We start from the raw sequence: 25,134 nt of genomic DNA on the forward strand, positions 1-25,134 counted from the left end.
AGAGGCAAGATGGCAAAGAAGCTGAGGGCCCAGAGGACAGGTTTGTGCCTGAGTAGGTGGCCTTGGAGCAGAGGCCCAAGGAAAGCGGAGAGAGCGCCTTGCCCATCGGTAAGGGAAAGGTGCTCCAGGCACAGAAGCAGCTAACGCAGCGGCCCTGAGGCAAATGCACCATACCTCGCAAGTTCCAGGAACAACAAGGAGGGCAAGGCGCCTGGAGCAAAGGAAGCTAGCGGATCCCTAGATGAGATGGAGGAACTGGCCCATTTCTCATGGGTCCTGCAGGCAGGCCCTGAGACAGTCTTTTATGCGGGGCGAGATAGCAAGGCATGGACGTGTTGTGAGCGGAGGCCTAGCCTGTTCAAGGTCTGAATTTTTACCCCCAGATTGTAAGAAGCAAGGAAGCAGGGACTTTGTTTTGCTCCCTGCCATATCCACAGCCCTAGAAAAACATCGGGCCATTGATAGCTCTCAGTAAATGCTTGACGAGTAAGTGAATGAACGAATGCATACATTAATGAAATGAGGGCTGCGTCAATGAATAATTGGGAATCTGACTCCTGCAGGGATCCTTCAGCCCACAGGTGTATGTAAGACCCGCCCCGCCTCTCATCCTTCGGGCTCCCACCCCCGCCGGTAGGCTGCGGTTCGCGCTGCAGTCGCCAGAGGGCGCGGAGCGGCGGGGTTTCCCGCACGGAGCGCTTTGCGTGGAGCACCACGTGGGGCGGGGCTGCGGGCGGGCTCCCACCGGCTAGGCTTCGTCGACCCGCAAGCGGAACGCGGCAGCTGGGCTTGGGCTGTGCGGCGGCCGCCGGAGCGCTTTGGGAAGCGCACTGGTCGAAGATGGCGGCGGAGCGACAGGAGGCGCTGAGGGAGTTCGTGGCGGTGACGGGCGCCGAGGAGGACCGGGCCCGTTTCTTTCTGGAGTCGGCCGGCTGGGACTTGCAGGTAGCGCCGCGAGGCGGGCTGTGTCGGGTGGGCCGGGGACTGCTGGGAACGGGCGCCTGGTGCCTTAAGCCCGCAGCGGCCGAAGCGCACAGTCATCCCCGCTCTACCGCGGCCCGACCCAGGCCTCATGGTCCCGGGACGGCTTGTCACGCGTCGCCTGCTCGGCTTGGGAGTGGGGGAACGCGGGCCAGCCGCAGCCAGTTCTGACGTGCCAGTTTCACTCTGCCTCTCCTGCTTGCGGCGTCAGCGACACTTCGGGCACTGCAGCAGCCGGCGAGGAGAGGGAGTGCCTGGGGGCGTGGCCGCCGCGCCGAACGTCTGCCGAGGGCCAGGCTGGTCCGAGTGAGTAGCTCTTGGGTGAAGCACCACTCGGGACTAGGTGGCCGCTCATTTCCACTTCCGAAGTCCAGCCCGGAGCTGAACCCCGCCCCGCCTTCCTAATTGCTGGGGTGGTGGCGCAAGGTTGGAGCTTCTTCACCTTTCGTAGTTAACTTATCTGTAAAATGGGAGTCTTCGTGGAAATTACTGTGTAGTTCATTGGCACGTACTAAGTATTCACTAAATACTTGCTGAGAAGACTTAAGCTTCACGAGGCAGGGATTTTTGTACACTGATGAATTCCCAGTGCCTAAAACAATGCCTGGCACATAATAAGCACTCGGTAATTAACTGTAGAAAGCATTGCATAAATATTCTTGGCCAGCCTCGTCTTAGGTAGATGATGATGATGATGACGACGACGACTAATATTTATTGAGTACTTACCATGAGCCAGGCGCTGTTCTAACTGCTTTACATGTCTTTTGTCATTTAACCTTCGCATTTTGCCACTGAGGTTAAAGAGGTTAAGTAACTTGCTCAAGGCCTCACTAGCTACCGGGCAGACGAGGTAGAAGTGGAACTCAGCTCTGTCTGATGCCAAGCAGACAGAGCCCAAGCTTTAAACCACCATGTGCCAAGCACTTTATGTAATATGATTCGTTTAATCCTAGCAACACTGTGAGGTAAAGACTAGACCCATTTTATGGATGAGGAATTGGAAGCACAGAGGGGAAAGAATTTTCTCAAGGTCACATAGCCAGTAAGTAGTGGGGTTGGAATTTGTACTGGGTCTGCTGCCAAACGTAAATTGCTTCCCAAACATAAGAATTAGGTAAAGCATCACACCTAGATCACAGCTAGACACAACGGGAAGCCTCTGTGCTGGGCAGAAATAAAAAGTTTCTACCTGAAAGACTTAAAAGCACACAGTGTTATGACCAACAGATCTTCTGTCTCGTTCCCCTCACATTGTAGTGGGAAAACTGAGACTCATGCATGTGACTTGCCTGGCAGGATCAGGACTTGAAGGTAGGCTCCCTGAGAATGCCAGTTCACTACATGTTCTGAGACAGCACACTGCCTCCCAGCAGATTACTTTTATCCCGTGACAGCTCACTGTCTCCTGTAAAGTTGGTGACCCTGAGGACAGGAGCCATGTCTGTTTCATCTCTGTGACCTCAGTGCTTTCTTGTGTTTGTGCAAAGCAAGTGATTAGTAAATGCCTGTCCTTTGAGTTGGTGAGAGAGATGTCACAAATGACCAAAAGATTCCCATATTCCTTCTGTATGTGTAGACCTGACGTGCGAGTATGCATAAATCGTAATGGATTATCTCATCCAGTGTGCAGGTTGGTGAGACAGGCACCCCCATTTCACAGATGAGGAAACAACTTGAAAGAAAGGAAAAGTAGCAACCTGGACTGACCACATTTCCTGACTCCTGGCTGTGCCGGAAACGCTTAAGAGTAAGGGCCTGAGCACACTAGCAGGGATGGAACCTGGCTCCACTCTACCAGTTGTGTAAACTTGAGCAAATTATTTTTAATTCTCAGTGCTTCTGTATCAGCTGTAAAGCGAGATGATAATAGTACTAATAGCATAGAGTTCTGTGAAGATTAAACAAGTCAACGCATGTAGAATGCTCAGAACAACCTGGCCAATGCTCACCAAATGTGTGCTACTTTTACTAGATCATGTTTCTTCATAAAATGAGAATGAGGAGTGTCTTCCACCCCAGCCATTCTTACTGCCTTCTTTTCAATGTCATGGGTGGAATTTGTTTCAGTTGACATGAAGACTAACAGTTGAGCTGTTAACCTTCTGGTCTAATTTTCTTTGGCCCATGGATGCAAGCTACCTTGTAAGTGTTGGCCATGTCCGTACTCCTCTGTGCTGAGAGGAGATACGTGTTAGGTGAAGGCCTGTTTAAGGGTCCCAAGGTACTACCTCTCTGTTTCAGATCGCACTAGCGAGCTTTTATGAGGACGGAGGGGATGAAGACATTGTGACCATTTCGCAGGCAACCCCCAGTTCAGTGTCCAGAGGCACAGCCCCCAGGTAAGGGCCAACTTCAATTATTGCTACATGAGTGTTTCCAGCAGTGAAGAGGAGTTATTTTCTGACCAGAGGGTTCAGGCCTGGGCGTGTGGACCAGGTCTGGGCCTGGGCGTGTGGACCAGGTCTGAATGAGAAGGTTAGACTGAGTCAATGGGTAGTACTTCCCAGCAAGCCTCAGTCATTTCCAGTACAGAGATGCATGACTTTCAACTGGGTGTGGTTTATGGTTCAATTCTGGGGGAAACCACAAATCTACTTTGAAGACTTTTGAGGGTCTTTTACTTATGTAATATGAGGAATGACCACTGCAACTTTAAAGTTGTTAAAAGCCAAAAAACTTCCTTTCAAGAGTGCTATAGATGTGAAAGATTAGGCGAAATGACTTTAGGAAAGCTGTTTTGATATTTTAGGATGCCCGTTACCTTATTAAGAAGTCTTGTACAAAATAAACCTGTGTAGCCCACCCTTTGCCAAGTTGATTAGGGAGACCTTGTCTTACTAGGTAAAACGGTGTTAACCTTTGCGATGCCATTTGCATCCCCTGGTGCCGCCTCCCTGGCTCCCGCAGCAGATTGCTCCTGTGCTCTGCAGAGTGAGACAATGCTGGTCTTCCAGGAGACAGGCAGGGGTGCTTCCTGTAAAGGTGTCTGAACCTTTACAGAGAGTGTGACGGCAGAGATGTCTCCCTTCTCTGCTTTAGCCTGATTGCTTCTATTCTCTAGTGTATGTTTAAGCCAGGAAATTTTATTTGGGTTTGAATTCAACCCTAGAATATAACCAATAGTGTTTCTTTGCCATAAAGTGGTAAATTATGTTTCTCTCTAAAGGCAACTGAGGTTTAAAATATATTTCCTCCCTTTGAAGAAGGAGCAGTAACCCCAGATCTCATTGCTTTCTTAACTTCTTTCACTCACTCCCATCCAGAGAAAAGAGGTAGGAGGAAAGTGATCTTGTAACTGTTTGCACGTGCTAACCTGTGAGATATTGGTGATGGCACATCTGGGTATTATTGCTTGGGACATGTTGTTAGGGTAAGTGCTGTTCTTGCAGCTGCTAGTAGAGATGGCTAATTTTCTGGGGTATGAGTCTTTGACAGCCACCTTAGGATGTTGTTAGGATGTTGGCATGTCAGAATTATACAGGGGGAGAGATTGAAACTTAGTCTCTAATGCCAGTTACATGTTTACTCCTCTCTTTTCTCCAGTAGTCCCAAAGTTCTATTAAGGCAGTGGTCTATTAGCGTGGGCCCAGGAGCCTGACTGCCTTGGTTCAAATCCCAGCTCTGCCACTTAAGTAAAAGCTTTGTGACCTTGGGTAGGTTACTTAATGTATCAGTTCCTCATTTTCCTTACCTGTCAATTGGGAATGATAGTGCCTACCACGTAGGAGATTGAATGTGCCTACCACATAGGAGATTGCTACCACAAGCAAATAGAACACAGTATGTGTTGTTATTGTAATTTTAGTATTATCATTTTTAGCATTCATCCTCAACCTGTTTTGTTTACTCTGTCTATCCCCAACAAGTATGTTTATTTAAGAATAGGCATAAAAGTAAAAGAATCAAGGACGTAGGGTTTAATATTAGAACTGAAGTGAGTAAAAAGACTGGACACACATTCAGTCCAAGAGGCATTGCTTTATTGTTCTGTTAAGGCTCAGACTTGGTAGTAGGCCTAGAAAAGAACTGAAGACAAGAAAAAGGGAGGGAGGAGGATGCAGTCTGTTGCATGGTTGTCCTTATTGAGGAGGAAAGCAAATGCTTTTTCAGGAAAAGCCAAACTTGTGCTAGCACCTCAGAGGAATTCTGTGTGGGGCCTGTCTCTGCTTCGACCTGGGTGTTGCAGGACACTTAGCCAGCTGCTGCCCTCTCCCCATCCCCCACTTTCCACTTCTCACATACCCTTCTATGTTGTCACTGCTGCCTCAGAGCAACACCCGACTCTAGAACAGGGATTCTTAATATGGAGCCCCAGAACCCTAGGAGGAATCTATGGAATGGGCGTGAGAAAGTCTCTGAATTATTAATACCTGAAGTTACAGGCAAAAGTTTGTGTACACGTTAGCAGGTATCTTTTGTGGCAAAAGAATCCTTGGCTTTTATGAGATTCTCAAAGGGCTGACAGACGTAAAAATGTTACCATTGCTACAGGAGACAGTTTAAACTCAGTAATAACAGCTGCCATTTATTGAGTATTTAGGAGTCAGGCACTGGGTTAAGCTTTTACATGAACACCTTTTTAGTCCTGACAACAACCCTTTGAGGTTAGTACTGTTGTTAGTACTATTAGCACTGAGGTTAGTACTATTCCTGTTTTACAGATGAGGATACTGAAGTTGGGGTATCTTTCCAAGATCACAGAGCTAGTAAAACAAGGATTTAAATGTAGGGTTGTTTCTACATTCGGCATTTCAGCTCTCAGCCCCAACGACATTCTGCCTCTTCTTGTGGTCATTCAGAGTCCTCCAGAGTTTACCCTGAACCCACCTTCCTAATCTGACTCCCGTTTCCTCATTTCTTAAATCCTTTGTTCCAACCAAACTGATTTCTTTGGTGCTCTAATTATTCCTTATTTTTTATTCTCCTGCTTTTGTTTGAGTCTCTCACCTGGTCAGGTGTGCCCACTCTCTTGCTTTCTGCCTATACAGATCCCATGCATCCTTCCATGTTCACCTCCATCCCCACTCCTCTGTCGAGCGTGTTATTCCTAATCCTGTGACCAGGCAGCATGCCATAATTCTGTTCCACAGAGCTCCAATCACAACTATCACTCCTTCAGTGGCATCTCTCCCACCTTGCCCTGAACTCTTTTCCTGATATTTAACTTAATTTTTCTCCCCAAGTAAATTGTAAGTTCCTGGAAGTGGGAGGGCTAGTATTTCAGGAGCAGTCACCATCCTTCTAGCCATATTTCTCACCTGTGTTCTCTTCTGATACTGTTCAACAGCTTTGAAGTAGATAAGGTGCTCACCATTTCGCTGGTCAGGATGCTAATTCTTAGAAAGGTCAAGTAACTTACAGCTGCTTTTATCACAGATTCATGGCCAAGTCTGCCTAAGTCCAAAGCTGCTTCTACTGCCACATGCTACCTCCTGCCAGCACCTCCCACCCCTGTATGCAGGGTTAAGCAAGAGGTAACAGTTTCTTCCTTTTTTCCCCCCTCTTTCATCCAGCAAAAGTTTTACTTGAAACTTTCAGCGACTACCATTGTCTGATTCTCTAAAACTACATTATCCAATAAGGTAGCCACTAGCTATTTAAATTAATTAGAATTAAACAAACATTGTTACTCATTTGCTCTAACCACATTTCAGATGCTTAATAGCCAAATGTGACTAGTGGCTTCTCTGTTGGACAGTGCAGATAGAGCATTTCCATCATCACAGAGAGGCAGAGCTAGGGTACCAGATTAAAAGCAGAAAATGTCATCTGATGAAGGAGCTTTGTGCCACTTCAGTGTGCCAGAGTAGCTTGGGAGGTAGTTTTAATATTGAAAAATCGAACTTTCTGAGATATTTAGCCGATTTATAGAGACCATAGGACTAAAGTATTCAGCAATTGGTAGTATCCCTAGGACACCCATGCCAGAAGGTAACTGAAAGCATTACTCCACACAGTGGTTCTGAACTTGAATGTATGTCAAAATTACCTCAGGGGCTCCTTAAGACTAGATTGTTGAATACCCCTTCCAGAGCCTCTGATTCAGTAGAATTAAGAGGGGCCTGGGGATTTGCATTTCTGACAGGTTCACCGTAATGCTGATGCTCCTGGTCCATGACCACACTTTGAGAACTGCTACTCAAGAGTAGTACTTAAATGTGCCACACCATGCAAAAGACTTTCCGTGCATCACTACCCCACCTGTACGCAGAAAGCCCATAGGTTGGTGCTGTGATTATCTTATTTACATGTGAGAAAATGAGAGCGTTGAGAATTTAAATAGCATGTCCAAGATCACAAGGGTAGGAAGCAGAATTGGGATTGGAACCTGGTACATGGACACCAGAATCAATGTTGGATACCGTCAGAGTCTTGGTGTATGAGTTTTGGGGGAAAGAAAGCCATAGCCAGAGCAAGTGATTTGCCCAAGCAAATGTACACACATATATTTGAAAGTTTAGCAACAGGGAGATAGAAGATATTTTTTTCATAGATGGTCATCCTAGCCTAGTCATTGTAAGAAACTTAGGCTGAGCCTGTATGGAAAATTCCCTTTGGGAAGATGAATGAGTGAAACTAGTACTCTCAGGGTACTAGTACAGATCTCATCACTTGGATCCTTTTGAACCATGTCATATCGAGTATCAAGGAATGCCCACGAGGCTGTTCTCAGGAGCCAGCTCATACAGGGAGCTTATTTGCTACATTGATTAGTTTTTGTCTTCTCACTTCTAGTTGATGGAACCTCAGAACTCTTCTGTCCCCTGATTGTCTCCTTGAAATAAATGTTCAAGACTGAACTGGAGCTTTCTTCCTAGTTAACAGCTCATTAAAGCCTCACTAAACCTGTATTACTCTCTGTGTTAGTCTTTTCTCACACTGCTATAAAGAACTACCTGAGACTGGGTAATTTATGAAGAAAAGAGATTTAATTGACTCACAGTTCCATAGCTGTACAGGAAGCATAGCTGGAGGGCCTTAGGAAGCTTACAATCATGGTAAAAGATGAAGGGGAAGCAAGCATATCTTCACATGGTGGCAGGGGAGAGCATGTGTGAAGGGGGAAGTACCACATATTTTAAAACCATCAGATCTTGTGAGAGCTCACTCAGTATCATGAGAACAGCATGGGGGAAATACACCCACATGATACAGGTCCCTCCTCCAACATTGGGAATTATGGTTCAACATGAGATTTGGGTGGGGACACAGAGCCAAACCATATCACCCTCCTTCTCCCATATTATATGGAAACTGCTTTTTTCCCCTAAGAAATACAGAATTTTTTTTTTTTCATCTTGATAAAACTTGTGTCTTATGATCCCTGAAAAACTAAGCCTGTTCCTTGAGGACAGATCTAAACTAGGTGGAAAATGGCAGTGGAAGATAATGTCAGAGAGAATTAACCCTTCTCACCCTCATTTTTAGTTGTGCCCATCCCATACAACACTGCTTTTTTCCTCAAAATCAATACTACTTCTCCACTAACCTGCAGCAGAAGTAGACTGGGGCTTGCTTTTCTTCCAGTGCTGTCACCCACATATTCATTCATTCCTACTTCTTGACTATGTGTCCTTCCTTCAACTCTCTGATCTCTGTGCACTGTGTATGCTGCTTTCCTATAATGCTATACCAACCCCTTTTCCCCAGCAGCCCCATCACCGTGACTGTCCACTAGTTCTTTGGCAGTTGGTCCAAATATTTCATTTTTCTGCAAAGGCTTTCTTATGTTCCTGTATTCCTTCTCACTGTCTGTACTACTTAACCCTTGTACTCATTTTTAGTTGTGCCCACCCTATACAACACTGCTTTTTTTCCTAAATATTAATAAATACTTTCTAGTTTTTATTAAAGCCAGGATAGCTTAAATTGGGATTCCATTTTACCTCACGATAGGACTTTCTAATTTATACTCAGTCTGTGTGACCTTGGAAAAATAAATGCCACATTATTTTATGTGCAGTCTTAGAGGATTAACCTGTCTCCACATAACATCCTCCTCTCACCTACCAAAAATCTAACCTTAGTGTCTTCACCTCCTTAGCTGCTGGTGATGAGGGTTACCTTTCTTAATGCTCCCTGAGATCATTTTGCTCCTTTCTGTGTCTCCAGTGATAATAGAGTGACATCCTTCAGAGACCTCATTCATGACCAAGATGAGGATGAGGAGGAGGAGGAAGGCCAGAGGTGAGTCTTCTAGATGGGATCTGGGGGACAGTTTACAGGGAAGTTCAGAGTAATGTGTAAATCACCTAGAACAGGACCTGGTAAACATGTTCAGTTATTGTTAGCCGTTACTACTGTGGGCTGCTCTGTGGGTTATATCCTAGGAAGTCTCTTCTCCCTGTAGCTTAGAAGTGACCCCTGTTCCATTACTTAATGTATTTATTGAGGAATATTAGGGGAGGGAAATAAGGAAAAGATCTAGCAGTCCCACTTTTTGATATTGACTCAAAAGATTTGAAATCAGTTTGTAAAGAGATGTCTATGTTCCCATGTTCATTGCGGTGCTCTTCACAGTAGCGAAGTTATGGATCAGCGTAAGTGTCTTACCAGCAGATGAATGGATAAAGCAAATGTGGTATATATACACAGTAGGAGTACAACTCAGTCTGTGAAAAGAAGAAAGTTGTCATTTTCAACAACATGGATAGAGAACGTTATGCTAACTAAAATAAGCCAGGTACAGAAACACAAATACGGCATGCTCTCACATGTGGAATCTAGAACAATTCCAATCTAGAACAATCAGCAGAGTGTGGTTACAGAGGCAGAAGTGAGGGGATAATGGGGAGATGATGGTCAAAGGGTATAAAATCTTAGGAGGAATATGGTTTGGGGCTTTTTTTTTTTTAGATCTCTTGCACAGCATGATGAGTATAGTTAATAAAAGAGCATGTACATTTCAAAATTGCTAAGTGTTAATTTCAAGTGTTCTCACCACAAAAATTTTGAGTATTTGAGGTGGTGAATATGCTAACTAGCTTGATTTAATCCACTTCATATTGTTAAAGCATAACATCACTTTGTACCCCATAAGTATATACAATTATAAACTGCCAATTTACAATTTTAAAAAATAAGGAAAAGAAGGAAAAAGTTATTCATTATATTATAATCCATACTTAACCAGATATCCATTTTTTGGTATATTTCTTTCCAGCTTTTTCTTTTTAATTTAAAAAACATCATGTAAAAAACAGAATAATAGGCTTATAAGTGTATATTCCCCCAATAGACATGCACATCTATTTGTTCTTAACCTTTAGGAGCATTGTAATAAAAATGTCCATTGTGGAAAATACAGACTAGTATGATGAAAAAGTCTTAAACTCATCTACCCTTTGGTAACTTCGGTTGATGTTCTGGCATATTTCCATCCAGTCTTTGTTCCGTATATAAATACGGTTTTGTTGAATTAATGCTACATCTCAAACATTTTCCTATGTCATTAAAATCCTTCATATGCCCTTTCATATGCTGTAATAATAATCTGTTATATGGGATGCCTGACATTTAGGTTATTTTCAATGTTTTACTGCTGTAAATACCAGTGCTGTGAACATTTTTGTGGATTAATTAACTACATTTCAGATTTTTTTTTTAGGATAGTTTTTAAAAATGGAAATACCAGGTCAAGGGCATGCATATTTTTAAGGTTCTTGCTCACAGGCTCCCAGTTCTGAAGCCAGGGCTTTGAGATCCCTTAATAAAGACTTTGACTTTCTGGTCCATTTAGCAGAACTTCATCTACCTGGAATGAACAAGAATGAACTGGCTACAACCTCATTTCATGGGTTTTGGTTCTCCACAGGATCTGCCTCGGTCTGTCAGACATTCCTAAGGAAAATTGTATAATAACTATTACGGGAATGCAGTTATCTCATCATGGTCAGTCTTTGGAGAAGTGGGCTGAGAAATTACATGTGTTCTATTCTCTATTTTCATTCCTATTGTGACCTTCACACTGCCTCAAAACCTTCCTTTTAGATACTCCTGGATATGAGAATATATGTTAATTTTAGGGTTTTACACTCCTGAGTGAAAGGCAGTGTCATCAAGTACGTGAATGCCCAGCTCATAAATGACTTTCTCATTCTCTTCCCACCCAGTCACATCCTCCAGGCGATGACCTTCCTTTATTTCACATTCCGCTTACTTCCTTGACCCCTCAGCATTTCAGACTGAAAGGACACTGGTACTGTTGTCCTTGTCAGGGCCTGTGGCTTTGCCTCTCGTTCCCTGTTGAATGTCAGGAAATAGAGGGCTGAGCCTAATGTTTATAGGTTCTCGATTTTTCCCACTTGGGGACAAGCTGTTGACTTAGCTCTGACTAGGAGTAATAAGGAGGCAGTGGGGCCAGGCTGCATGACAACTGGTTTTCAGACCCATATAAAAAAGTACTAATTTTATTATCTCAAGCCATGCCTGGCCTGTTGCAAAGCCCAGTGTGGGTGTCTTGGGGCTTGTATTTGAGATTGGAGCTTATCTGACCTCCAGTACCCTTTCCTCAGGGGCCACAGTGTGTGTCACATGAATGGCAAGGTGAGGTGAGGCTTGGGGGAGCTCCTGGTGCTGTGTCACACCGCCTTACCTGTGTGCATTACTCTGTGCTTGTTCTTTTGCATACATCTGCTGATTTGAACCTCACGGCTCTGACTTAAGGAGCAGGTAGGTAGGGCATGTGGTCCTTCCCTCCCATTTCAAAGACAAGGAAAGTGAGTTACAGAGTAGTGCACTGCCTTACCCAGGACACACAGTGGCAGAGCCAAGACTGGAGCCTAGCTGCTTGTACTAACCATGCCAGTGCCGCCATTAACCCCGAGTTACTAGTGGTGGATACTTCTGACTATGACTGCAGTCACTGTCTCCTGGAGAGGAGCCTGGCCACCAGATTGATATTTCCCAGCTGAGACACTCTCCTGAGCTGATAAGCTGTTTTGCATGCCTGGAATGCCTTTCCCCAATTTGTTCACCTAATAAACTCATCCTCATCCTTAAGACTCGGCCCAGAAGACACCCTTATAGGAAGTCTTGGCTGTCCTTCCCACCCAGTGTTCCCTTACTGACTTCTGTTGCTGCTCACACTGCATTGTACCTGCTTGCCTCCTTCCATGTGTTCCCAGCTAGCCAGTAAGTTCTTTAAAGACAAGCATTGTACCCTTTGCCTCAGTGTGCCCAGCACCAACCTGGCACATGTTCTATTCATGTTTTCCATGAGTGTTTCATGTTAGAGGTGTATTTTGTACACAGGTTTTATGCTGGGGGCTCAGAGAGAAGTGGACAGCAGATTGTTGGCCCTCCCAGGAAGAAAAGTCCCAACGAGCTGGTGGATGATCTCTTTAAAGGTGCCAAAGAGCATGGAGCTGTAGCTGTGGAGCGAGTGACCAAGAGCCCTGGAGAGACCAGTAAACCGAGAGTGAGTATAAGGGTCATTGTCTGCCCACAGGACTGAGATTCCAGAGCTGGGAATGCCACCTTCTTCACCTCGGTAGTGACTGATTCTTTTTCTTTTTTTCATGTGCTTACTTGGTCTTCTGTGCAGAACGCGAGTGTAGTTTCTCTCACCCTTTAACGTGGAACCAAGAATTGGGGCAGAGTTTTCAAACCTGTAGCCTATGGTCTAGATTGGGTTCTGCATACATGTTTTGTTTGGCCTATCCAGTTTGACTTATTTGGAGTTTTATTTTGTTTTACTTGTATTAATAGTCATCTATTTTATATAAAATAGGGATTTCTGTCTCTTTGGGAATCCTGTACCCAAATTCCTACATGGTCATGGTTAATGAGAGTTTAGTAGCATCTGTTTCCTTTAGCCAGGCACTGCACCTTCCAGCCCTTACCCCAATTCTGGCCACCTAATTCATTTACCATACTGCCTGACCATGTAGGCACTGAGTCTGATATCAGAGAAAATGCATCTAGTAGCTAACATGCTTGATCAGGAGCCCATTCCTCTTTCTTCCTCTTACCTAAGATATATATATCATTATATCTGAGTAACCCTTTTACCATGGACCAACCTCTCAAATGTGTATGAACTTGTCCCTTATAGCCATTTGCAGGAGGTGGCTACCGCCTTGGGGCAGCACCAGAGGAAGAGTCTGCCTATGTGGCAGGAGAAAAGAGGCAGCATTCCAGCCAAGATGTGAGTGTGCATCCACCTTGCATGAGGGAAAGCTGTGGACTGTTCTGTCATTTTTCTGAAGGGATTGGTTACATATTGTGCATGAACCAGCAGCCTCTGAAAGGGAAGCTAACAGACATAGTGCCCTTGCTGTGGTTCACGAACAGAGAGGCTTACTGGAAAATCAAAGGCAGCTTTCATGGGTGCTGGGTGAGAGAGCTGGTGAGAACAGGTGGGGAAAGGGGATGGGCAAATGAAGGAGTTTTTTGAGCAGCCCATGGATCTCAGGCAGAGGTACAGTGTATCTGGGGTTCTCTAGTGATGTGAGTATAGCTGAAGAACTTGTCTTCAGACCCCCAGAGAAGACTTACACCAATTTTTTTTTTTTTTTTTTTTTAGTTTTCCTCATTGTCCAGTATTTAGCCCTGTGCATAGGGTCCCCCTCCCCACAAGTGTAATCATACACACAATTTTGAGTCTTTTTTATTCAATATTATACCACAAACATTTTCTTGTAGTCTTGTGATCATTGATTTCTATAATATGTTTTAAATCATTTTGGGTGTATTCCAAAATAAAGTCAAGCAAGAAGACAATAAACATTTTATCCTCCGAGACAGCTGCTAATGCCTTGGTTTTTAGCCTTCTAGACCCTTTGCTGTGAATGTGTATGGGGGTTGTTGTTAACAGAACTTGTGGATAACATTTTTAATGACTGTGGAATAGTCCACAATTAAGATTTGCCATGGTAGTTTAGTCGGACACTCACTGCATACCAAGCACAAGCAAAGCGTCAATTGGGTCACCTGCCCGGAGCCACCTAGCTAGTGAGTGACACAGTCAAGATGCAGCCTCAGTTCTCCTAAAACAAAACCCCTGCTTTTAGTCTGTGCTAGATCACCTTCCTATTCTAGGTTAATGCTTATTTAGTTTGCTTGTTGAATTGCTTGTGCACACATGTATGTGTGTGTGTCTGTCTATGTGTTAGCAACACTGAGAAATAGTAAAAGCCTGCTAATTTGCAAGTTCAAATTGTTATGCTTACCAGATTTCTGGTAACTGTTTACTCCCTGTCATCACAGGTTCATGTAGTATTGAAACTGTGGAAGAGTGGATTCAGCCTGGATAATGGAGAACTCAGAAGCTACCAAGATCCATCCAATGCCCAGTTTCTGGAGTCTATCCGCAGAGGGTGAGTGAAAAAGCTCTCCTCCAGGTCCCAAATCAGTGAGTGGATAGCAGTTGGGAAAGAAGAAGGCAGAATGTTGATTATTTGGGAAGTAAATTGTTTGAAGCAGATTCAGCATAGTTGAGATACAGATTCATAGATCTGCTCCAAAAACCTTGTGTGTCCATTTTTCCCCTTTGGGCCTGAGGCAGACCCTAGTGGCCAAATAAGAAATAGGTGTCGGCCATGGCTGAACAAACAAGAGAAAAGGTGGAGGCAGACAGGTAGCCACCAGAGTAGCCTGCTCCCTGGGGAGACCCAGCAATTTTCTCTGTGGGACTGAGAGGTTCCTTCTCCCCTTTTCCCCATCACTGTCATTTCCATCTTCTCTCTGTGGACCCCAGCACGGCCTTTTCTCCCACAGGGAGGTGCCAGCAGAGCTGCGGAGGCTGGCTCACGGTGGACAGGTGAACTTGGATATGGAGGACCATCGGGACGAGGACTTTGTGAAGCCCAAAGGAGCCTTCAAAGCCTTCACTGGCGAGGGTCAGAAACTGGGCAGGTAAGGAGCAGCACAGGTGAGAGCCAGACTGTCAGTCATACCTGCCAAGCCCAGCAGACCCTGTGTATCACTCACTTTGGTTATTAGCTCTTTACTGTTTACAAAATACTTCAAATTGTATTTCTATGGGAGGAACAGTGTGGAGAATACGGACTGGAGTTAACAGACCTGAGTTTATATCTCTGCTTCTTCACTTTCTAGCAGTGTGATCTTGGACTATACAGCCTCAGTTTCCTCAACCATAAGTTGGTACTAATAAGAGTCCATACCTCCTAGGATTATTGTTGCAAGGAATAAGTGAGCTGATACACGTAGAACATTGTTCCATAGTTAGCAGTCAATGTAAGCAGAGAGTGTAACATAATTGCTGCTATGGATCAGTAATCTAGGGTGTTCAGGGAAGGTGTCATCTCCTTGATGGCTTAAGGCCAAAATGGGGATTCCAAGGGGGATAAGGAATTACAGACTCTCATCCATCCAGGCCTCATGGTGGGTTGCTTAGGATGCAGGGACACTCAAGAACCTTGCTGCCCCTTTGCAAGCTGGTGTGCTACCATTATGGCAGCTCAGCAGCTCTTATTTCTACTTATTTGACCCTTCCTGACACTCACTCTGCCACTTGTGACTTTTTCTGCCTTGTGTCCTCTGCCACTGCCTTCTCACTCCTGTACCCTCTACTAACAGACATTCTCTATCTTCTATTCAAACCCTCTGATAATATCTGATGGTTAATAGTCACTGGTATCCCTCATACAGTTTTCCCACCAGACTCTTGGCCAATCCATTGGTAGGCTGCCTTCTCTCAGGATCCACTTAGCTTTGGCCATGGCCATGGGGTCACCTGATTAGTATTCTTCAGAGGGAACTGTGCACATGGTAGGCATTCAGAGCATAGTGACCCTTCTTGCCAATATGATCTTTATTTTATAGAGAGAAAGCTGAGGCTTTTGGACATTAGGGGCCTGTCCTTGTGTGTGGTCTGTGTTACAGCCAGGACCCCAGGCCTTCTGACTGGCATTCCTTCCTGCACTCCTGCACAATGAGACATCCTTTCTAACCTAGATCTGGCAGTTCTCAAAGTAGGTACTGCCTTTGCTCACCTCACTGTCTTCAGGGATCAAAGCTTGGTCTTCCAGCAACCATGCCCTCTGAGCTTCTGGCTGGCCCTCTGCTAGAATCCCTTACCTGCCTATTGACCATTCATGCCTCATCAGGAGCAAGGGTCAGAGCTCACGGTATTAGATTTAGCAGGCCCAAAATAGTTAAGTCATCCCTATTCTCATCATTTCATCTACTGTGTCAAGGGCCGTGGACTAGCCCAGGACAGCTGTTCTTACAGAGAGTGTCCCTGTCAGTTGTGATGAGCTTTATAGGGCACCTAATTTTCTTTTTCTTTGATTATTAAAGTGGTACATGTTCATCTAAATACAAAGTGCAGGTAAAGAATAAAAGCTGTCCTAAACCTAACACCCAGAAATATCTGGCAAGTGTATCTTTCTTCTCTTACTCATTTACATGTGTTTGTAAACGTGCTGTTTTATCACCCACTTTTTGCTTTATCCGTGAAGTATGGCTGTCATCCTATATCAGTGAGTTTATTTCTACACTTTTAATTATAATGCTTACATAATTTTCTAGCCCACAAATGTGCTGTAATTTAACCAGTCCCTACTGTTAAACATTTAGGCAGCTACCAGAATTACAACATTGCAGTGAATATCTCTAATTAAATCTTTGTATACTCTTTAATCTTGGGCTAGACATAGGATTATTGTTTCAAAAGGGCTTCATATTTTTAAGATACCAAATTGCCCATCAAAAAGGTTATACTTTTTATGCTCACCGCCAGTTACAAGGGAGGGCTTAGAGCTTCAGAACACCATGTACTTTGGGTATGATTTTATAATACTAACAGGAAATGCTTCTACTATTGGAGAGTCTAACCATATTATGTGTGTGAAACTGCATCTCAGAAAATTAAAATATCTTTAAAGTCTATTTTAGCATGATAGAAATAAATATTAGTGTGGAGAATGAGTACAAGATAGAACTTGATATCACCCTGATGTTTATCAACAAAATAAGTGTTCACTGCCGATTCCACTTGCATTTTATTTCAGTTCTGGCTTTTTATGAAAACTTAGCTTAAAAAGAAAAACCAGCCACAGCTTTATATAGCTAGGTGAGATGGGACGTTAGCTTTTCAGTCTAAATCAGGACAGCTGCTTTAGTTTTTCCCGTAAGTTTTACTACATTTTTCATTGTCTTATGAACCAAAATGATCAGAAGCCAAAAGTTCAAGAAAATTTTCTCAGATTTGCTTCAAAAATCAGTCAGTACTGGACTTTTTCAAAATCTTAATTATCTGGGAAAATGCTTCAAGTAAATGAATAAATTGTCTCAGTTCAAAGATTTTGAGAAAATTCAGTTGTATTAAATGTTTGTTGTTTTAGTAAAAGGCAAAAGATGTATACAATTTGAAGAGAAACCAGAGAATTTTGTTGTTGTTTTAGCAAACAGCAAGAGTGCACTTGAAAGGAGGGGTCACTGCTGCTGGAAGTGAGCTTTAGCTGCTCCTGTGCCACCTCTAGTGGTTATTGTTGTGGAGAATATGACTGGTCTCAGGATTTGTAACAGTGGCGAGAAAGTACCTAGTGCCAGTTTATTCCCACTGTAAAGATAGGAGGAGTTGGGTGATTCAGGCTCTGGGATTGAGACTCATTTTCCCCATAACTTACTATGTTTGTAGGGAGACACCAAAAAACACTATTTATAGACATCTGCTCTAACCTTTCCTGCCTGTGATCAGACAGCTGCAGATGGCCAGCCGCTCATTGGGAGCAGTAGCCAGCTGTTGGCAGTTCTCAGGAAGAGCTGACAGACCAGCTCCTTTGAACAGATGTATGTGGCTGCCCTGCGGGATGATTAGAGCACTATGGAACTAATGTTCTTTAAATGATGTGCTCTTACTATTTGAAGAATCAGGAGGCCTGGTCGTCAGGTTTCTCCTCCTCTTCTACTCCCTATCCTCCTTGAGAGCAGCACAGACTGGGAATGCCTGTCAGGTGACCTTCCACTTACAGTCCATGGGCAGCTGATAGCATTTCCAGTGGATTTAGGTCCAGATTTGAGGCAAATATAAGTGGGGCAGGACCTTGAAGAATGATAGTAATTGGCTAGTCGAGTGTTTTATGTTGTTAGCTAAGCACTATGCAAAGTATTTCACATGTTTTATCTTCTTTAATCCTGTTTTGATCCCCATTCTAGAAAGAAGGACCCTGAGACTTGGTGAGATCCATGTTGCTGGCCAGTGCAGAGCTGGGTCCCTCCAGTCTCTGCCCTTACCTGCCAACCTGCATAGCATCCTGGATATTCTTGCATAGCCACATAGACATTTGTTTGTGTTTTTAGTATGTGCTGGGTACAGTGCATGTTTTTAGCTATTTTCTCAACTATCTGGGAAGTTTTAACTGTTTTTTGATGAGGAAACTGGGTCTTGAAATCCAGGCCTATATCTGTCTGACTGTAAGGCCCAACAGAAGAGTGTGACAGTGTGAAGAGCACAGGATGGAGAGCCAGACAGGTCGGATTGTATACTGCCTCCTCTGTGAACCAACACTGGAATTTTGGGCAAGTTGCTTAACCCTGTTGTGCCTCAGTTTCCTCATCTGTAAAGTGGAGATGATGAATCCCTACCTCATAGGCTGGGGGTTAAGCCTGTGGGTTAAGTAATGTGGGTTAGTACATGTGAAGTACTCAGCACAGGGCCTGGCTTAGGAATGGGTGCCTCATAAACAGTCACCATATTTATCAGGCCACCCTGCCTCACCTAATTTTCAGGGAGTGTGTAAGAGAAACAACCAGTCAGAAGCAGCACAGCCAAGTCCAGGCATCAGACTTTCCTCATCTCTTCCAGTGATGAGCCACCAGCCATCTGCAACAGGACTTGCTGGGAAGCAAACCCAAACAGCAACTGCTTCCTTGTGTGGAGGATTTCGTAAATATCAGGCCTTGCATGCACACTGTCTCGTCTCATCCTCAAAACAGAACAGCTCCTCATTTTACACACGAAGACACTGAAGCCCCGGGAAGTTGTGACTTGCTTAAGGCCACACTGCTTGTTTAGTTTAGAGGCAGAGCGGAGGCCAAATGGTAGGTGGCATAGCTCCAAAGATTGTGCCATTTCTCTAGCATCACACCAATTCTCCTTAATCATAGGGACAGTAGAGACTGCTTCCCCCTAAAAGGCATGGAGATGTGGTAAGGAGAGTATCTCCGTTTTATAGAAAAGGAAATTGAGGTGCCAAGATGCTCAGTAACTTGCTGAGGGTCATCAGCTCGTAAGTGAGGAATGACACTCAAGGAGAAGTTTGAGAAAGCATTTTCAATGTAAATATTATTTTTCTAAAGTAAACCATCCTAATTGTAAAGCTTGACAAAATCCTGGCTGGTGGGAATACACAGAATATATACTGAAAGAAAGCTTGTTTATTGCATGAGTTTTTAAAAATGATCCATAGCATGTGTGTCTGTTTTCTCATCTATAAAATGGAGATAACACCCATCTACACCCATCTCAAAGGATGGTTGTGGTGATTCAGTGAGGTCATGACTGTGAAAGCTCCTTTAGACAATCCTGCACAAAGTCGATGTAAATGTCACTCCTGTTTTTTCTACTCTCCACCCCCTTGCCTGAATAGATATCAGCTATTTTGGCTTAACAGCTTCTTTCTCGTTTTAGGTCTGACTGAAAATGTTATAGTTCCCTTTCTGGCAGGCAGTGGTTTCAATGAGTACATGTATTTTGAATTATTATAAATAATTGAGGGACAGCCTGCCTGAATTCTAATTGGAGAGTTGACCTAATGTCTGTGAAACTAATGAACAAAACAAGATAGTGTAGATCAGGAATGTCCAGTCTTTTGGCTTCCCTGAGCCACATTGAAAGAAGAATTGCCTTGGGCCACACATGAAATACACTAATACTAATGATAGCTGATGAGCTAACAACAACAACAAAAAAAAACTCATAACATTTTAAGAAAGTTTACGAACTTGTATTGGGCTGCATTCAAAGCTGTCCTGGGCCACATACGGCCCATGAGCCATGGGTGGTTGGAAAAGCTTGGTGCAGAGCTTAGGCATGTACAGGTATGTGAGGTTTACCTCTTCACTCTTTCCAAGCAACTCGTGTGGCCTATGGTGGTGTCATTTAAACTCTGTGTCCCAGCCTACACTTTGTGAGTCCCACATGCTATGAGACTGATGCATAGAAGCAGTTTCTCTAGTGCTAGTAATGTGGGCGACATTCTCTTCTGAGCTCTACTTTGTAATTCTCTAAGTCCATATTTTTCACATTCACAGAAAAGAGTAAGTTCACTTTTCAGTCATTCTTTAATTATATGCTTCAGGGCGGTATTGAACTGTTCAGTCTCTCAAAACTTTTAATGTACCAATGGCCTCTGAAGCTGCTGGTGTGATATGTGGCCTTTCCTACACCTTCCTTCCTATGGAACACACTTTGGAAAGCACTTTCAGTTGGATTTGCTCTGAGTACCATTTTTGGGGCTGTGAAGGGGGAAGGGTAAGGTACAAGAACTGATCTAATTAGAGGCTTTGAGGGGAAGCAAAGGCTTATCTAATGGCCTTGCTTCTTTGTAAAGGTCTAGGTCAGGTCGTCTGCCAAGAGAAAGACTGGGAGTGAAGTGAACAGGTAGTTTGGAGGAGAGAAGGTGGCTCCATACAGTTGTGGAGAATTGGGAGTCCTTGTGCATTTTGTGTTTGTCAGCCATCCTGAGTGCATTACGCAATTTTCCCCTTTAATCCTCACAAAAACTGAGCAAGGCCTATAGCCTTAACCCTTTAAAAATCTAATTATTACCTTTGTTGAAACTAAGCATGTTTGAGTAATTCAAACCCTGGTCCATGTGATTCTAAGATATGAAATCTAACACTGTGGCAGACACCGTGTCCTGTTCATTGTATGATGAATCCCAGCAGTACCCAGCACTTGATTGGCTTTTCAACACCCTTCAGAACTCTCTCCCCTGCCCTCAGTAGTGGATGTATGAGTACAGACACACGAGTGAGGTGCACTAGGTAATGCAGGCCTGAAAATTCCATCACAGAGGAAGAATCTGGATTGCTTCGCCTGCAACCTGCCACTCACCTGCCAGGCTGTGCCAAGGCTGCCTCAACTGCAGACTTGGAACACTCCCCTCTACCACTCCGTTGAGACCAAAACTGACCCTGGTCTATTATGTCTTCTAGACTTATGACCCTGTCTCTCCCACCCTGGGCTGTCCTGCTTTCTTCCTCCCTTCAAGCCCTTGTTCAGATGAAGACACCAAGGAGGACAAAGGCCGAGTAACTTGCCCACATTACTCAGGAGCAAGAGAGCTAGCAATAACATATGAAACATATGACTCAGGGTTTGAGGCTAATTCTGCTGGACCACAAGGGCACAGTTCTCCTGTCTGGGTCAATAGATCAGCAGCACCAAACGATGACAGGAGCATAGCAAATGCTCAGTAACAGTCCAAGAGGGGATTCCCTTCTTGCCAGGGGCCTTGTTTCTGCTTGTGTCCTGATGCCATCCTCTCTCCTCAGCACTGCCCCCCAGGTGTTCAGTACCAGCTCTCCAGCCCAACAGGCAGAAAATGAAGCCAAAGCCAGCTCTTCCATCTTAATCGACGAATCAGAGCCTACCACAAACATCCAAATTCGGCTTGCAGACGGCGGGAGGCTGGTGCAGAAATTTAACCACAGCCACAGGTACCTTGCATTGTGTGGCCTTGCTTATTCTAGGAGTGTCCTCTGGGACTCACACAAATGTGTGGGAAGCAGAGAGCCGTTCTTCCTCCTAAACACCAGCAGGCACTCCATGCTTTCCCCAAAACAGACATGAGGGTGGTAAGGACTACAAGTCTGAAGCCTTAGGTTCTGGTCCCCACTCTTCCAGTAGTGTGGCCAGTGACTGTTAACTTCCCCCCGCCGTGTGTCTCATTCTTCATCTGTAAAATTAGAGTGTTGGATTTCTCAGGGCTTTTTTAAGCTACCAGATTATTCAGAGGAAGTCTTATTCTAAAGTCCTGTGAAGAGATCAAATTAGAACTGCTGTGGTTGATAGAGGAGAAGGGGTTACAGTGCCAGCATCCCACTCACCTGGCTTCCTCCACCTCCCTCCCCACAAGCGGCCTGTGAAAACCACTGGGCCAGGAAGATTTCTTCTAGATCTGGCGGTCGAGAATTCTGGGAATGCCTGTTCTACATCTCAGACCATCTGGGCTAGATCAGTTCCTCCTTCAGTTTAAAGATGGGGAGACTGAGGTGTAGCAAAGGGAAGAGACTAGTAGGAGAGGTGCTAGAGGACTGTTGCCAGTAAATATATTTGGTATCTCCTTTCTGTAGAACAGAAGTGTCTAAATTTTATTGGTCATGAGCCAACTAAGCCAGCACCCACATGTGGGGTCAGTGAATTGTTTGACAATCGTTGAGTATCGACTGGGCTCGCTGGGCTCGCCTGTGAGTAAAAGCGGGAGACAAGCCCCAGCTGTGAGCCAGGAGCATCTAGAGCCTGTTCAGACCTCCTTCATCAGGAACCTTCATTATACTCAAGTGTCTGGTGGTTAAGGGAGTGCCCATCCCAGTGATGTGAGTTACTTGCCTCAGTTTTGTTTCACTCATTAAGCTCAGCACACTGCTGCCCACTGCCAAGGTGGACAGCTCATGCAGAGAGCTTCCCTGGGTGAAAAGGCTTGGTTTGCTGAAAGTCACAGGCAGAATCCTGCAGGTCCACACCCTTAGATGTGCCAAATTGTAAGTTGCATAGATTTTAGGGGTTTGGGGCAAAAAGGAAACTTCTGTTTAAGTGCTGTAGAGAAGGAGGCATTGTTTCCAGGTGGTTTCATTCTCATATGATCTCCAGGTTCAGAAAACAGGCAGTGTCTGGAGAAACGATTCCTGGCCCTGAGAAGTTGACCATTAATTTCTGACAAATAGTTTGTGATTCCTGTGACATACAAGACAGACATATACTGCCCTTATGAAATTCATGAGCTGCAGGAGGTGACACTAATCAGATCATTCCATAAATGTGGAAGGAGGGCCAGGGATGGAGACAAGGAGCTGAGGAAGGCTGTCCTGAGGAGGTGGCATTTGATCCGAGGCCTGAGTTGTGATTAGGAGGATTACAGGACGGGGATCAGGCAGGGGGCCTCTGGAAAGAAGGACCCAAATGTGGGAAGAGAGTATGGCCTGATGAACCAAAAGTGGGGAGAAGAGATTGAGGGGAAAGAGGGTGGTAGACAATTAGGCAGGCCTTGGGAACCCAGTAGGGTTGTTGATGTTTATCTCAAGGAAAATAGAAACAGCAGTGGAGGACTCTTGGCAAGAAAGGGACATGGTCCCACATGCCTGAGCGTAGCTTTCGCTGTTCTGTGGAGAAGGTCAGGGAAGGGGATTTGCGAGGTGTTTAGCTTTCCACAGGGCAGGGGTGTGGATGGCAGAGGAGGGCACTGCTCACCACTTCCCCAACTCCTGCAGGATCAGCGACATCCGACTCTTCATCGTGGATGCCCGGCCAGCCATGGCTGCCACCAGCTTTATCCTCATGACTACTTTCCCGAACAAAGAGCTGGCTGATGAGAGCCAGACCCTGAAGGAAGCCAACCTGCTCAATGCTGTCATCGTGCAGCGGTTAACATAACCGCCCAGCCAGCTGCCTGGCGTCCCTCCTGTGTTTCCCATGGCCAGTGGCCATGCCCCATGAGGATCGCCCCTCCTGCCCCCTTGTGCACACCCAGCAGTCCAGTGCGACGTCTCCTCCATAGCTCTGGGTTCTTAGATCTTGGTTGGACATTTGTTTTCTCCTTAGTTGCATTTCCTGGGTTTTTGTGACGATCAATGGACTTTAATGAAAAAAAAATAAAAACAACCAAAAAAATTGAAGGAATATCACCAGCATGTTGTACGGAAACTCTCCCACTGAAGCAGGCTTTAATTGCTTTAAAATTATATTTATCTTGGGGCCTGTGGGAGGAAACTTCCTTCCATCTTCTCTACATAAAAACTTGTGGCACACAAGGCTTATTCACTAGTGTGTCCCACCTGCCAGCCCCAACGATCACTGGAGGAAAGGGGAAATGTGTCGAAAGGGGCTTTGCCACCACTTGTTCCCGGGAACAAGAATATATCGCTTGCCCAGACAAAACTGGGCAGCAGCCAGAGTCCCCTGAAGTGGGAAATCAGAGCTACATGCACACAGTGTCTTCAGAAGATGAAAATAAATATTTCCCTGTGCTCCTTTTACTCAACCCGTGGGAAATCCAATCTTGCCAGGCCTTGGCCAGTTGAGAGTCTGTTCCACCTGCCTGCCTGGCCCTTTCCTCCGTCACCATCCAGACTGCTCACCTCCTGGGTATTGTTATGGGCTCCTTTATGGTTTGATTTACTCCACGTGCAGAAGTCTTGAGTGGACCTAGGAGGTAGGTGGGGTATTTTTTTCACTAGGATACAGCTCATGCCAACCCAACCCAAGTGAGTTCAGAATCAGGGTATCTTGCCCTAAAAGATAAACAGTCAAAATGCCACCGAGCTGTTCACTAGTGATGTGTGGCAAGTCAAATCAACTGTTGAAGAAGGGGTGAGTTTCCTGTGCTGCAAGCATCTGTCACTGTTGGTACATGCAGGAGGCTTCTGCTGGGTATGTTTTGGAAGTGAGTGTCACTACTTGGCTTTGCTCAGCAGATTCTGCTTCACAGTTGTTCTTTGACCTGCTGACTTGTGACTTGCAGAAACATAGGCAGTAGTCCTAGCCTGGTAAAGACCCTCCACCACCCCCATAAGTTTGCTTCCTATGCAGGTTTGGGAGAGGAGGCCCGTTGGGCTCTTGGATGGAATCCTTTCCCCTGTTATACAAACCAGAGACTTAGAATCAGTGCTGACTCAGGATCTCCTGGTTTGGAATCGTAATGTGCCTCGATCCTCTTTCCAAGCAGGCCTCACCAGTCTTTCTGTTTCCTGCTTCACCCCTGCAATGAGCCAAGAACCAACACTACATCCACCTAGAACTGCAGAAGGGCTTGTGGTTTCAACCAAGACCCATCCTGAGCAAGGGACTTGGCTTGGTGCTTTTGATCCCAAAGTTCCCACACTGGCAGTGACCTGCTGGGGCAATGGCATCTGTCATAGTGTTTTCTCCAGCAGGTGGAGATTACTATGGAAACTACATATGGGTCTGGAAAAACTGTACACTGTTGTCACCTTGAACATTAAAAACCAGAATGAGGACAA

General features: G+C 44.9%; 1 protein-coding gene across 2 annotated transcripts; it reads left to right on the forward strand.

Moving 5' to 3' along the window:
* NSFL1C (NSFL1 cofactor) lies at positions 1 to 25,134 on the forward strand. 2 transcript variants are annotated; one of them, XM_033185945.1, is made up of 10 exons: positions 1 to 945; positions 3,226 to 3,323; positions 9,097 to 9,171; positions 11,650 to 11,655; positions 12,238 to 12,403; positions 13,040 to 13,132; positions 14,194 to 14,303; positions 14,704 to 14,841; positions 21,451 to 21,615; positions 23,386 to 25,134. In XM_033185945.1, exons 1-10 carry the CDS (start codon positions 841 to 843, stop codon positions 23,546 to 23,548), a joined length of 1,119 nt encoding a protein of 372 aa, XP_033041836.1. In that variant the 5' UTR covers positions 1 to 840; the 3' UTR covers positions 23,549 to 25,134. The 2 variants fall into 2 exon arrangements, with proteins under 2 accessions (XP_033041836.1, XP_033041837.1); XM_033185946.1 differs by lacking the exon at positions 11,650 to 11,655 and having other exon boundaries at positions 748 to 945.

The sequence above is a fragment of the Trachypithecus francoisi genome, unplaced genomic scaffold, assembly GCF_009764315.1.
Source record: "Trachypithecus francoisi isolate TF-2019V2 unplaced genomic scaffold, Tfra_2.0 Lachesis_group21, whole genome shotgun sequence".
Classification (NCBI taxonomy): domain Eukaryota; kingdom Metazoa; phylum Chordata; class Mammalia; order Primates; family Cercopithecidae; genus Trachypithecus; species Trachypithecus francoisi.